The sequence below is a fragment of the Schistocerca cancellata genome, chromosome 5, assembly GCF_023864275.1.
Source record: "Schistocerca cancellata isolate TAMUIC-IGC-003103 chromosome 5, iqSchCanc2.1, whole genome shotgun sequence".
Lineage (NCBI taxonomy): Eukaryota > Metazoa > Arthropoda > Insecta > Orthoptera > Acrididae > Schistocerca > Schistocerca cancellata.
The window spans coordinates 380077379-380093353 of NC_064630.1; the positions used below are offsets into that span (position 1 = coordinate 380077379).

The window sequence follows — 15975 nt, forward strand, 5'->3', positions numbered from 1 at the left end:
GGTTACTTTTTCATCAAACGGCATCTCGTCTTTTAAGTCGCGTCCGGTGATAAGAGCGTAAACACGGTCGGAGGCGGGCGCGTGGTGGGACGGAGCGCGTGGCGTGCCATGTGCGGGGCGGGGCCAGCACGCGCGCGGGGGCGGGCAGCGGGGGCGGGGGCGGCCGCCCGCCATGGCGGCGGCGCATGCGCAGAGCGCGGCGCGGCGGCGGCCCGCGGCCCGCGGCCCGCGCCGGCCGGCGGGCAGTGCCGAGCGGCATGCTGCAGCAGCAGTAGCGGCAGCAGCAGCAGTGGCCAGCCATGTACAGCCCCGACAAGATGATGAACGGCAAGCCGGCGGCGGCGGCCGGCGCGCTCCACCCGCCGCCCATCAGCGCGCCCAGCTCCTGCTTCCCCGGCGGCCGCTACTCGCCCACCTACCGCTCGCCGGACCCCATGCGCCGCTGCATGCCCAACCCCTCGGTAAGTCCCGCCAAGCGCTGTCGCGCCTCGCACCAGCACTCCGTGTCGGTACCCGCTGCGATTACCCATGTAACCGTCAGTGTAACCCGATTTTCGTAATGTGCCCCGACGTTTAGGGGTGTCCTCGGGGGTCGTTTCAAGGCCAAAGCGACGCAAGCGGCCGCTTTGGGGCACCATACTGAGAAGGGCACCAGAGGCGCCCATGTGCCAAGTTTGTCTATAAGGATGCATCATAAAAAGGAAATGACTTAATGGCATTGACGGCCGGGAGTCCCCACTTGGGGACGTCCGGTAGCCAAACTGCAAGTCTTTTCAGTTGACCTTATACCTGGCGACTTGCGTGTCGATGATGACGAGGACAACACAACACCCAATCCCCGAGCGGAGTAAACCTCCGACCTTGCCGGGAATCGAACTCGGACCCGCTTAGGGCAGTCACAGGGGTTGATCAGTCAGCTAAGAGTGCAGACGATCCATCAGAATTAGTAGCCAAAACTGACACTGGTGAAGGTGTGCGACAATATTAGCAAAACTTTCGAATAAACACTGTTCCGCAAACGGGCCGTTTGTGAGATAATTGCGATTGTTTCTGGTTACGATCTGCCACCGACTTTAGTATCAAATGCTGTCCTGGTAAAATTTAATTAAAATTGACACGATAATCTTTGTGAGTAACCTCCATCTAATGGGGTTCAAATTTCACCGAAGAAATAGAATTTACAAGAAATAAAATTCTACTTCCTCACACTACATGTACACTGCTACCTCTTGACGGAGGTCTTCAACATTTCGTCATCACACTGCTCACGCAGTGAGTTGTGACTTCATTGAAACACCCCTACATCATTGCGTAAATCTAGACATTCCCGTAGAATTCGCTGCTCCAGTTGAACTGTATGAACGAGAGCTCTCAGTAAATCTTGTTAAGACTGTTATCGGCGTCTAAATATTTTATAAAACGCATGACACACAAATGCTGACTTTATTTGTATTTCATTGCAACGGGTTTCGCTCATAAACGATATTCACGGTCGTCGAAAAATTAATCGGCATCCAACATTACACATCGAAACTAAAAACGTAGTTCATTTCGAACATTACAGTATTATATCTGTATGAGGAGTAACTAAATAAAGAAAAGGCTCTGAGCTCTATGGGACTTAACATCTATGGTCAGCAGTCCCCTAGAACTTATAATTACTTAAACCTAACTAACCTAAGGGCATCACACAACACCCAGTCATCACGAGGCAGAGAAAATCCCTGACCCCGCCGGGAATCGAACCCGGGAACCCGGGCGCGGGAAGCGAGAACGCTACCGCACGACCACGAGCTGCGGACACTAAATGAAGAGAGCCAACACGAGACATCGTGTGTTGTGTTGGTTATCTTCATTTAGTTGCTCCTCATACAGATATACTCTACTGTTCGAAATGAACGATATTTTTAGTTTTGATATCAAATGTTGGCTGCAGATTAATGTTTCGACAACCACGAACATGCTTTGTTACTGAAACCGGTCAGAATAAAACCGGTCAGAATAATATACAAATAAAGTCAGCATTTGTGTGTCATGCGTTTTCTAAAGACGTGTACGTCTCAGTACAGAGACGACCCCAAACAGAAGAATTCAGACGATTGGGGTCAGGTGATCTTGGAGATCAAGCTGCAGGCTGTGCTCGACCTATCCATTTTGGACCATATCGGCGCTTTAGATGGCGTCTTACATCATCAGTACGGTGATGCCCCGTTGTGCGTGTTTCAATATCATTAGCATACTAGCATGATCCATGTTTGAAATATGAGCTCAATTAGACCGGGTTTGATAGAGAAGTTTACATTTGAAATATACCTAATGGGACCACAGATTATACTAAAGGCACGTAACCACATGGTCGCAACGATCTCGCAAACACATAGATTGCACACCCATATTTACTGAAACTTTTGTGCTTCTAAGCTCTTATTTTTTCTCACGATGTAACCTCTTCTATTAATTGCAATTCATCATGTATATACAACTCAAAGTTTATAGAATAATGTATAGTAAATATCGTGTGGCTCACAGCTTGATGCAGTTATTCTTGCTTGAAGCCATTTTAGTGACAGGCGTGCCACTGTAAATTGTGCTGCCACCAGTAGGTTTAACCGAACCCAAATCCAGATCGCGAAAAGGTACGGTTATTATGACATGAGTAAATTGACGTGTGAGGGTAGAAGGGTTGCGACAAAGTACAAGTCACTTGCGTGGAAAAATGTTCTACAACAGGTCTCGTGTGTGATGTTTCCTCTCGCATAAGCCTTACACTAATACCACATTGGATGATGTTTTCCGATGAAGTTAAATGAAGTTGTCGAGTCAGAAATTGACCAATCTGATCCAATCGGAAGGTGCCACACTGCGCTGAAACTGCCACTCCAGAATCTTTCCAAGCGCGACTGTCACTGTGGCTTATTTATTTATTTTCGCGGCAATTGTCGTTGGCATCCCTGTTTCTATAGTGCAGCAGGCACGAGGTTTGCTTTATACTCAGTGTGGCACTGTCCGAGCAGTAAACGTCTCATGAATCATTTGGAGACTGACTTAATAATAACTGTGGCAGAGAAATAATCTCCGTCTCTAAAGCACCAAATCTTCGCATCGTAATGATCGTGTGTTAAGGATGGAGGCACGAAGAATTTTTTCTTCTTTACCAACACCACCATGCAACTTCGTTCCTTTCTTTTGTAATGTAGTTCTGATATTTGATAACAGTAACTCGAGAGACGCTACACACATACGGTAATAATAAAAAAAAAATTCTCGGGATAATCCCTAAGATTCTTGTATAACAACACACAGGTCCTACTTCACTTGGACGATTCATAGTAAATGAATGAATCTTCAACCATTATCGTATTAAAGTCTTTGCATCAAACACTCAGTGGTGATTATCACGCATGGGGAAGAACTTCTGCTAGAGACAAAGTGTTGGCTGATGCTACTCGCAGACGCTAGGCGTTCTTTTGTATTGGTTATGCCCGTGACAGGCGCCAGGGAGAAGACAATTTGTAGCGTGCGTATGCCTTATGTGTAGCCTACAATCTATTCATTTCCTTCGAATGAAATTCGTGATCCGCTTCTAAAACGTCGTTCTCTTTTAAGAGACACTCATTCTCAACGTTTTCTTGTTGAGAACCAATCAGTTTTCTGGGCTGAGTAGTTTTCAGCACACCTGCTTAGGAGACCTTGCTAGTTTAATGAAATATCCTGGTCGCAGGGTCAGCGAATACCAAAGAGCCCTTACAATTGCCAGGAAGCGTCATCGAACATATTGTCTATAACAAATATTGCTGACCATGACATGAGCTATCACCATAGACGTTTGATTCCAATACTTTGATACACTACGTATAATGCTCCTGTGGCTAAATATTTAAAGTTGCAATGAGAATTCATCCCTCGTATGCTGTTTTTAACACAACTGCTAGAGCCACAGATTTTTGTCACAAGTGTAACACCCAGTTTTAATTTTCCCGCAACTTCTTCCACCACGATTATAATCGCTTTAGGTGCAGCAATCATCGACGACTATGGCAACCGCTAACACAATCGAATGGAGAAAATCGCCCAGAGTACTAGTAATCTTACGCGGGATGCCAAATGTCTCTATTTTTGGGCACTACTAACTATTAGAAACACAATGCATATTCACTTCAACACTAGTCTCGTTCACCAAAGTTCTGAAGTGGATTTCTAAACACGTCAATGGTGGTAAACAAGAAAGATGGAGGTCGTGAGCGGGCTGGAATAAAGAGACGCCTCAACGGACGCCCAAACTGTACGTTTCGAAAACACTCAGCCGCGTCGCTTTCACTATTGTATTACTACCACGATACAGCTGGTTTCCAAAAACATGTAATTTCCAGATGCCGGCCAAGATAACTGTCTGACTTCATGGCTACAGTTTACCTGACGCACGTGCAAGCATGGCCCTTTCCTACAGATAATCGTATTTCTAATGTGCGTGTATTTAATCAAAGTGACGAGAAACGGCGAGAAAACTCTCGTGCTTTCATAGTCTAAATACTGATTATGCATGTTAAATTATGGTGAATAATGTTTAAATAATTTGTTGTTTGTTGACCTATAATGAAATGTCGCTTTTTTAAAATAATAACTCGTAGTTGCTACTTGTGATGAATATAACAGTAAATGCGAACATGTGAGGTTAGGCTTTACCATGACTGTTACTGATATCTAATGAAACAAAAAGTTTACTTTTACCAATCATTGTTTACCTGACTGTGTGACTGTAACATTAAACTTGTTGTTTCGTTAGAAGGAAACAGTATTTTTGCGTGCAGTTGTACCAGTGTGCCAACTTTGTTCATAAAGACTTTCGGGTCCTTGTACCACTAAGTTTTGTAAATCACTAATACCTAAGTCCTGATTTTCTTTAAGCTGGCCGTGGCTACACTATTAACCATCATCGACGTCATCTTTCTTTAATGCCCAGATGATACTTGCAGTTATCGATTTTTATTCTGTTTTCGCACTAATGCACATTTTCGGCCTTTGGAAATTTTCATGTACTGTGAAAGCCCGTTTATTTGCAGTAGATGTCACCATAGGTAATTCGGATAAACGAAAATCCAGATAATACGGAAAATCATAAGAAACTAGAATGATATGGGTTAAAAGCTGTAGACAGACACATTGTAATTTTTTTCATTCTGCATTTTTTACACATAAATGTTGATCAGATACTGGGAAAAATTGAGTTTTATACACTGAGTAATAAGCACGTTACATCTGAGCCACCGAGCGGGGTGGCGCAGTGGTTAGACACTGGACTCGCATTCGGGGGGACGACGGTTCAATCCCGCGTCCGGCCATCCTGATTTAGGTTTTCCGTGATTTCCCTAAATCACTCCAGGCAAATGCCGGGATGGTTCCTTTGAAAGGGCACGGCCGCCTTCCTTGCCTAATCCGATGAGACCGATGACCACACTGTCTGGTTTCCTTCCCCAAACCAACCAACCAACCATCTGAGCCAATTACGATGTTGTTTTATGTGCAGGCACAATTACGTGGCGCTTCATCAGTAATAGTTCGGACGAAATTTTTCTACCTCCAGAGTTTGTGCTCCATTTAGCCATCTGAAGCAAAGGTTTACATTGCATATTCAGCCGAAGTTGCTTCCGACTGGCGTTCAAAATAAGACAATATTTTGTCCAGCTGCGTTGTTGCTTCTGTCACAATGTCTTTAGATTGAGCGCCAATATCGTCCGATAATCCAGACCCATAACCGTCATTGTATGCAGACAAGCAAACGGCCATAATGGCGTTATCAGAAATCGCACCTTAGTCAACGTTACTGTCGCTTCGCAGCCGGTTGTTTACGTCATTACCTCCTGTGTCTGGGCATCATGGAATTTTTTAATATGCTTGAACACCAAATTAAACGGCGATGTTTTCAACAATCTCCCGTTATCCATCCTATGCAACGCAGCTAAATTTTGTCCAGAGACACTACAATCCTTTTTATCTTTGTTGTCATTTTACGCTCTCAATAAATGGGGGATTACAGCATCCTACAATGCAGTGCCAGCTTGTTAACTGACACTTATCAAAATCACTGTGTGCTAGTTGTCTGAATTTGAATTTAATTTTTCTAGTCGTACACTGTTGTCGCTTTTACGTCCGGAATGTCTAATATTGCACAGTTACTTTATGGTGAAAAAAAGAGAAGTAATCGTGATGAACCGGAAATACGGATTAATGATGACTAGATAAACGGCGTTTCACTGTACTTGGGTTCATTTTTTTGCTTTTTGAGCATAAGTACTTACGATACTAAATATTAGCCAGTCGTAGATATTTTAAGATCATGGAGGTAACAAATGAATCCAGGTTCTTCAATGCAAGTGTACAATTGAATGAAAATAAAACACTGTCGGTTTTCTTGCCGCTTCAAACTTGGAAAAAACCTCAAGCTTCAATATCACCGCCATCGTCATCTGCCCACTGCTGATGCACAGATCAAGAATGAAATCGATTTTGAGTGACATACGAGTCCTGTTCGAAAAGTAATCAAACTCGTTGTAAATATGCCTTGATTCGACTTACATGTCTTTAGTCCTTGTTTCCTCCAAATTACATCCCGTAATTCAACATATGTAAACATGACGTTTGAGAATCTTTAATATACCATCTTTAATATACTGAGCCGGCCGGGATGGCCGAGCGGTTTTAGGCGCTACAAAAAAAAATGGCTCTGAGCACTATTGGACTCAACTGCTGTGGTCATAAGTCCCCCAGAACTGAGAACTACTTAAACCTAACTAACCTAAGGACATCACATACATCCATGCCCGAGGCAGGATTCGAACCTGCGACTGTAGCGGTCATGCGGTTCCAGACTGTAGCGCCTTTAACCGCTCGGCCGCACCGGCCGGCGCTAGGCGCTACAGTCTGCAACCGCGCTACCGCTACGGTCGCAGGTTCGAATCCTGCCTCGGGCATGGATGTGTGTGATGTCCTTGGGTTAGTTAGATTTAAGTAGTTCTAAGTTCTAGGGAACTGATGACCTTAGAAATTAAGTCCCATAGTCCTCAGAGCCATTTGAACCAACCATCATATTTCTCCAACAGTGGTCCTTTTTTTAAATGTATCTCCATCAGTGTCTTCGGGGAGATCTTTATACAAATTCTCTCGACGTTCCGTCAGTCTTTCGGTCATCAAACTTGTAATAAACTTAAGAGACGTAGAATTTTTTCGTTACAATCTTGTGACACAAAAAAATTGAGAAACTCTCCTCTTCTGTACGTTTTCTGAAGGCCACACAACGCCTGGTAATTATTGGATCCTTAATATTGTGATTGTGAACCCGCAATCAGGTCGATGTCAGTGACGATCCTAGTCGAATTTCACCTCTAGCTGATTGGAAACCACTTTGAAAGTGAAAGAACGATACAGAACAATGCGTCGAATCTAGAGACTCACTTCCATAGTACATGCACAACTATCAAGCGTTTCAGTAAATACGTTCCATATATTTCTCGTGACACCATTACCCCCATAAATCCGACTTTGCACAGAGCACCGCGTACACTGCCCCACTTTCGCCTGATGACCAATACCTCGAAAAGTGAAGGAAATATGAACAACGTGAAACAATACGGTTACTCCGATGACCGTCGTTGATATACTGCTGCCAACGGCACGTTGGTTGGACCTGCGTTGACGCGTGAAAAGAGGTTCAACTATGTTCTGAGCAGATCTATTACACTATGTTATACAGGAACATCAATGTTTTGAATCTGTTACGACTTATTCTACTCATTTTATCAACAACTAAGTTAATTGTTTTGTAAATGATTTTCACGTGACACAGACGGACTTATATCCATCCAATTTTATATAACAACGAAGCAACTTAAGTTACTTGAAATAATTCACGAAAATACTCAGCTGGTGTTGTGAAGCTACACCTAACGATGCTACTGGCATGTAGCGTATAATTAATATTTACCTTGATGTAGTGTATGTATTTTTCATGGTAATATGTTGGGCTGTACTACACTCCTATATGGTTGTAAAACACAACTTCATATAACCTTGTAATCGAAACCAATCGTGAGTAGTTAATCACATTATTTGAGAAAAGTGAACATGTTTTCGTCGTTCCAGAAATTACATTAATTCCTAACTTCGACAGCTGCTTATGCGCTTTGCTGTCACGATTTTATAGAGATTTCAAATGGCGGGGCTCTCCTGTCGTGTATAAATTGATGGCAGACCCTGCTCCAATTGTTGCTTATCGTAGGACCGTCCGTTTGTTCACATATAGCATACCACCTTTCTCGTCTATTCAAATGACGTGTAGAAATCGATAATTAAAAATATAATGTTTGAATCGAATATATGATATCTCAAGAAGAGCCATTTTAAATACGTCATAATTTGATTCACTCACATTCTCAACAATTCAAATTACGCTCACGAACGTGGATTCGCTGGTCCCTCCACTTCTAGCATAAGCTATTTGGGTGTCTGCATGAAATACTCATCAGCCACAGTTTTCCCCACCATTATAGTGTGATTCCAGATACATAACATTTCAGTTGTTTAATAAGTAGTTGTGAATCCTGTATTATGATCAGGATAGAGTAAAACAAAAAATATAAACATACATATTTGTCTAATAAATAAGAACTTATCGAGTGATAAACCTGTTCAAGGCAGAAATTCAGCACATTCCAAACCATGTGAATAACGAACTTATCCTCCTCCTCCCGAACAGGCCAGGAAGGCCCAACGGTACCGACCGACCGCCGTCTCATCCTCAGCCCATACGCGTCACCGGATGCGGATATGGAGGGGCATGTGGTCAACACACCGCTCTCCCGGCCGTATGTCAGTTCCCGAGACCGGAGGTGCTACTTCTCAGTCAAGTAGCTAATAACTTACCTCATCTAAAATACAAATAACAGTAATATGGACTAGAAAGAATTGAATAGGTTGATAGACACCCGTCAATGATTCCGGTGAATGAGCAGTACCGGCAGATTCCTGTGTAGCTTTCTGGCTGAGATATCGCGGGATGGCGGAAGAGGCGTTTTGTTACCACACCAAACCCCAGATCCTTAATGTCGGTTTTCGAGAGTGCAACCGCTGTTTCGGCTTGCAGTTGCTTCTCAGTTGACCTACGTCCCAGACTTCACACAAATGAGAAGCAGGTAAACTGAGGCAGGGTTCTCAGTTCGGCTGCCGGACACGCTGAATACACAGCTACGGAAACGATCTGTTCATAGTTCCCTTCATGCCAAGGCAACAGATGAATGTCGTATGTTTAAATTAACATTATTAAGAATTACATCGCTTACTCTAAACACGTTTCCGGATGTGTTCCCAAAACATGTTGCTGCTTTTGTGTCTCCTTGTGAGGTTCGTAGCGTATGTAAAAACAGCGTGCATTCATTTTAATTTCATTATTTTTACGTATTCACATCCACAATTGTACCGGAAAGAAGCTAACCGTTGCAGACAATCTATTGGATTTAATAGCATGGGATACAGCTATGTCCAGTCTTGTTCCGAAAGGCAGCTCTTTTCATAACAGAGAAAATTCTACTTTTGAGGAAACTTCATACGTGATGCTGTTCCTTGTTTTTGTAATGCAGCAGGCTTTGTTTATCCCTTATCTTACAATAAACAGATGTGTAGATGCTTTGTGCGAAATATGGCTCAGCAATGGCGTGTAGATTCTTGTTTGATCACTGTAGTTAGTTACAGGCGTTATCATGTTTTGACGAGTGGATATAACATTACCAGTGAATTTATTAATGGAACTGATTGGATTGTAATAAGCCATTCACATGGATTACATTTGTCTGTAAGGGTGCACCAACTTCATGTCCAAAAAACTTGGAGAGATTAATAATTAGAACTTCCTGAAACATAATCATACATAGTGCAACTTCCCAAACATCTACTGTATCTCCTAACACTCGATTTGCAGATAGTGTAAGCAATGCTTGCAGATACAGTTGTCTACTAATTATTGTTGTCAGTCGTTCTATTCTAACAAACAGATGCATCTAAAAGTTCGAACTACTATTCTTAAATGAGTACCGCAGTTGTATTCTGTGTCATTAGTGTAATTTTAAGTTTATATACGCCCCTTGCACTTCTGCATTCCAAAAAGTTGCCAATGATCCGTATCAAACACTGTCGCGTCTTTTTCTTTTTTCGGCGGCTGGTATGTAGGTGTGAAATCGTACACCGATGACTGGTAAGTAAAAACGTGACAGATATGCACCTCTGGAAGCCGTCCCACGACTCAAGATTGATTTTTGCTTTTCTCTCGTTGTATACACATGTCGAATATAAACAGGGAAATTGGGGCGCTAATCAATACTGTATTATTAACGCCTTGTGCTCAGTGTTGACGCTACAGCTGAATCTACTGAAGCACAACTTCTATTGATGAAAATACTGCTGCTATTGCCATATTGTTGTAGTTGTCTAGTTTTCTTCCGGGTAAACATCTGAGGTTAAAATGTAATACTCTACGTTGGTTCTAAAAGTAATATTGAAGTAAATGTGACGTAATCTCTGATCACACTTGTTCCCGGAAGTTCAAGCGATTTAAGCGTATGTTATTAATTAGTTTTGTTGGTTATTTAACAATGAAATATGGCCGTCAGATGAATTTGCTGCAAGCAGCTGCAACAATGTAAAAAAATGTGATGAAGTATAGTCCATTATTATTTTGAAGCACAACTTCAATAACAACCTATTTAGTCATCTATCTTGAATGACTTTGTCACTTATGCCTGTCAGTAATGAAGAAAATCTTGCAGCGTCTACAGTAAATACTAATTAATTCCAATTTATCTATATTGTACCCTGGAGGCAAAACAGCTATCAGCACAGTAACGCAGTTTACACACGCTTGTGGTGATATGAGGACACACTGAAAAGTAATGCCTCCGAATATTTTAAGTAAAAACTCTTAAAACTTTTAAAATAAAACTAACGTTACTAAAATTTTACATCTTTATTCTTCACGTCTCCATATTTGAAGCCCTCTTCCGCTAGAGGGACCGAATTGTAGCGTGTAACATGGCAGAGTGTAACGTAGCTACGTCGATGTTTGAGAAACAGCGTGCTGTAATCGAGTTTCGAATTCAAAGAGTTCGTCCACACGTGGAGCATCCTGTCCTTCAGCATAACAATGCCATACCACATACAAACGCTACGACATCTGCAACAAATCGACGCTTTGGGTTCATTATCATACATTCTCGAATTGGCCCCACCATAGTTTCATGTGTTTTCGAATCTTAAATAACCCCATCGAGGACTTCACTTTGATAGTAATGAAGTGGTCCAAGCAGAGGTGAGTTTGTGACTCTTCCAAAAAAAGTCAAATATGGTATAGCGACGGTATCAAAAAACGGAATCACGTTGGGAGAAATGTGTTCGTCGTCAGCTTGACTACGTTGTAAAATAAATATGTGGACTTTAAAAATAAAGACGTAGAATGTTTGTAACGTTCGTTTTCTTTAAAAAGCCTTAAGAGTTTTGACATAAAAAATTCAGAGCCATTGCTTTTCATTATGCCTTCACACATGCTATGAGCTATGCCGCCCCTCTCCTTTAGTTGCATCATTGCGTTTGACTGATCACTGCGCAGTAGACTACGCTGCAAACGATTGTGGTGTAATGCTGAAGAAACATACAACAACTAGTACTTCTTCATGATTTAAATTGGTTTAAATAAGCACTACAGATACTGATGCAAAATCGACACTTTCCGCTTATTCTAACTTTCGTAAACTTATATAGAAACAATGTAAAAAATAGGTACGTCCCTCGAAGAAATGTGATTTTAATCAAATTAAGTACAGAGATGTTCTTTTCTGTGTAAGACATTCGTAATCTCTTCCACAAGACTTAAATATTTTACGGTTACAATTTCGAACGAAGATTGATCGTATATCGTGGTGGTAGCTGATGTAAATAAACGCTGAAGTTTGATTCACGACATACTCGCTTTGTGGTAACTAAAAGGCACAGTACACCGTCGCAGCATGTAATACTTTACATATATAGCTCTTCAATAGGCAAAAAGGTGACAGCTATTGAACATTCAAGTTATTCCAGTATCCTATGAACAGTTAAAACGCTCTCATATTTATTTGTCCCTAAAATTAACTTTATTTCGCATTTTTCTACTGCAGCAAAAATTGCCATTGCTTTGTCTATTAGAATAAAACGGACAAAATAAGATAAAAAATTATCGGAGGCTTTGTGAAAGAAAACGGAATTTCATCAGATTCTGTAACTTTCAAGTTGTTAACTGCATTGTGAAGGAAAGACATAAAAATTCGAACGAATTTAAAATTGGCGGCATTATGATTATAAATAATTTTGACTTCGGTGGATAACTGCGAAGTTTTTAATATTTCCTCAAGTACCCTTGTCCTAAAACTAATGTGGAAACTAAAATAGTTTATTTCTTCTGCTAACTGCTATTCAGGTAGTAATCTCTCTTCACTTTCTCCTTCGTTTTAATTCGAACCAATTTTTTTGGTGAACTTTGTACCTGCACTAATACTTTGGATACAAACAAAATGCTGCCTCATCTTTGAGAAACATAGTGTATAATTTGAGTTTTCAACAAAAAAGCTTAGAATATTTCCTACAGACATACAGAAGCTAGAATTTTTTGTGCTTTTGTTAGAAGCCACCTACGGAGCATGATTAAGCCATTGAATTATCTTTACGATTTCTTAACAGTGCCTTAGTTGATCATTGTTTTCTTTCTTCTCTTCCGCCAGCCAATTTTTCCCTGTATTTTCGGAATTGTTTTGTCTTGGAATCCGCCCCACCTCCTAATTTTGTTCCCGTGACTTGTACCTTCCTCAAATTCTTGCTTGTTATACAAATTTCTTCTAGGTTTTCACTCACTTCCCTAAAACACTTTCGTTTGCCTATCGATTTTCCAAAGAGCTGTTCACTATTTCCTGTCAGTCTGCTAGAGCTCATTTTTTGCATCTGCACATAGAACATAATCTCCTTTCCCATGCCTCATCTGTAATTTTTTTTCAATTTGAGTGAAGGTTTTATGTTACTTCTTAATTTAAATGTTTCTATTGCTATTATAGATTTTTTAACATTAAATTAATTTGAATAAATTTACACTAAGTTAACCGTGATGGAAATCGTTTTGCTCTTCTTTGCTTTACTTAATAGAAAGAAAAGGTCACAAAATCAACAGCTGAACGTTAGAAGAATATCCCAAGACAGACCTCAAGAGGCAATACGTCGTAATATAAAGGTTTCGCAATTACGATTTCGTGCCACCAAATGTTATTCAAATATGTTGACTCTATTCTAAATCCAAACGTCAGTTAGTGGAGACACCCATGTCATTATACGTTCTCCACTGGAAAATGACTGTTAGATGGACGCTGTTGGGGTTAAAGACGGAAGATAGGATACCCGTCGTATCGCTTACGTCTTGCTATCTACTACACAAGTAGCATAGAGGACCGATCCTCTATATAAATAACTTCATCATTACATAAACGTCATGCAAACACGTGTAAATTTTCTGTTGGTATCTTAAGAATAAATTAAAGCCATAGTTGTTTCTCGTTAAAATTTTGATGAGAATCATTAACATACCTGACAACGGATATGAAGGAACTTATATTCGCTTAATATTCGACTCAGTTACAATTTTGATCACTGGAAACAGTGAATTGCGTTGGAAGGCCGCTGCGGAATGCCTGAAGAACGTATCATTTTCCCCGGGGTAAAGAGTTATAAGAGTTTTTCTTGGAGTCACGAACGTGCGAAATGATGGCACTGTGTCGGACTATTCAGTGAACGTTCCGGGCTGGGCGCGGCAACTGCTGCTCACCAGTGCGTGAAGCGATGCGTGATTGCTCTAAAAATCGCGTATTACGGCCGATTCAAAATTCATAATGACCTGCGGTGAATTATAAAACTGCCAATCCGTCGGGATGCGCCCACATTCAAACATCTGCGTGCCAGTGGCCGAACGCATTGCGTATTTGCCGCCACATCGGAACGCTCCGAAATATGTTAAAAACTGCTGTTCCAACACCGCCGTCAATTGGAATTTCTGAAGAGTAATCGCAAAAAAAGGCGTGTAGCCCCATCTCCAAACTGCTTACTTTCAAACAATTTTTGGTGATAACTTTGTCCTGTTTACGGAAAAATAACTCTGAACTCCGTTGCTATTTTACGTAGAACATGCAGCTGCACTCCACCTGATTGTAAGAACTAATTTATCTCCTCGTGAGGCGATATAAGGAAATTAACGTCAGAATAAATATTTTTGTGCAAGTGTTCAATATTACAGAATGTTCTATTAATTTATATTAATGTAATTACCATGCAATGTTTTTGCCTTTCAGGCACTGTTTTTGCGTCTGTCAGTTTCATAGGATACTGTTTAATAAGAACGTGAAACAATGAAGTTGTGTATTTTCTCGGTAAAATGAAAAAACTGTGTGTAATTTGATCTCACGCTGCATGAAAATTGAATATGTTGTAAGTCCTCCATTTTTTTATTTTATTAAATACCCAGGGAAAGAGTGTAACTGAAAAACGTTTCGGTGTAGAAAACTCAAATACTGAAAATGCCTTACTGCCGAAAACTGAGAAATGATCACAAATACTTGACCTTTCGTAAGTTGAGGATTGTGAAATACTCGTAAGGAGAAATCTTTGTAGCCTTGAAAACAAAGTTTACAAGGTCGTAGCATCTGAAAGAAGGGTTAATAAGCATAGCAGTGTCTATTTATGCTTGGAAATGAATGTAAGGCTACGTTAGGAATAGTAAACAAACGCGACGCAATCCGAATGATGGGAATAGTAACGTTACTTCCAGTAGCTGTCCATCATGTGTCACTGGTCAAATAGCTTTGCAATATTAAAAGAAATTTTTAGAAGCAAGAGCTACAGCAGCCTTGAATGCTGCCTACAAGCCGAATGACCTTCGATTTAGACCCGAGAAAGAAACCATATTTGGTTTTCTGGAACTGCTTGCGAGCATACAGAAACTACTAGTGGTATCAACACTTTCTGTCGTCATTGTGCCATGAGCAAGGATTGAGGGCAGCTGTCGACCAAAGACAATGAATTTCTTTTCGTCAGTGATATAATAAAGTGGTGTTAAAGAATACGGAAGTTAACATTTTAAATTTTAGCTACTAAAATGTGTTCTGTCTTCGTACCGCAGATGGCGCTGAGAATGTTTCAGTTTTAATATAAACTAAAAACATAATCGCGTATTAACACTCGCAATATCAAAGACAACGTCCACAGAAAGGAATAAGCTATAGCTGATCTCACTGAATACAGCTAACGTTGAAAACTTACAAAGCTTTTTTATCTTAGAAGTAATACCAAAGAATGGGAAAGACTGGCTCGATTATGTAAATTAGATTGCAACTATCAAAGATTCCAAATGATCAAAAATTGTAATCCTCATTTTGTTGTGTAGTCCATATTAATTCATTTTATTAGAGATAATGCAAAATTGGTCTCCTCAAGACTTTCAGAATTGGTTCTCTCAGATTAGTGCTTGCATATATTCAAAATTTGTCTCAAGCAAGCTGAGATCGTGTATGTGCAGTAGGGACTAGAGGTGGTGGCTGAAACTGCGTATTGATGTACGCGAACAGTGACAACACAGGAATGTAAAGTGACTTAAGTGTAGCAGGTTTCCGTTTCAGGTTGAGGTTTCACTAAGTAATTCTGAGTACGGATATTGCTGATACGAGTGGCTGGGTGACGTACAAAATAATAAGACCAAACGATTGTATACAATCTTTTTACCTGACGTCAGTATCGACCAAATGTTGCCCTCCACTCTTATTAATTATAGACGAAAATCGCGGTAGCATATAGTCGATAAAATTATCGCTCGCAATCGCTCTAATGTAAGGCGTGAAATGAGTTCTTAAATGCCTTTTTTCTATTATC

The 15975-nt window shown here is 40.8% G+C and overlaps 1 protein-coding gene across 1 annotated transcript in view; it reads left to right on the forward strand.

Moving 5' to 3' along the window:
- Nucleotides 1–285: 285 nt before the first annotated feature.
- Nucleotides 286–15975, forward strand: part of LOC126188231 (inhibitory POU protein-like) — a 488073-nt gene continuing 472383 nt past the window's right edge. The window contains exon 1 of the mRNA XM_049929783.1: nucleotides 286–461. Within this exon, the coding sequence (XP_049785740.1) occupies nucleotides 300–461 (162 nt within the window). The 5' untranslated portion in view covers nucleotides 286–299. The remainder of the gene's footprint in view (nucleotides 462–15975) is intronic.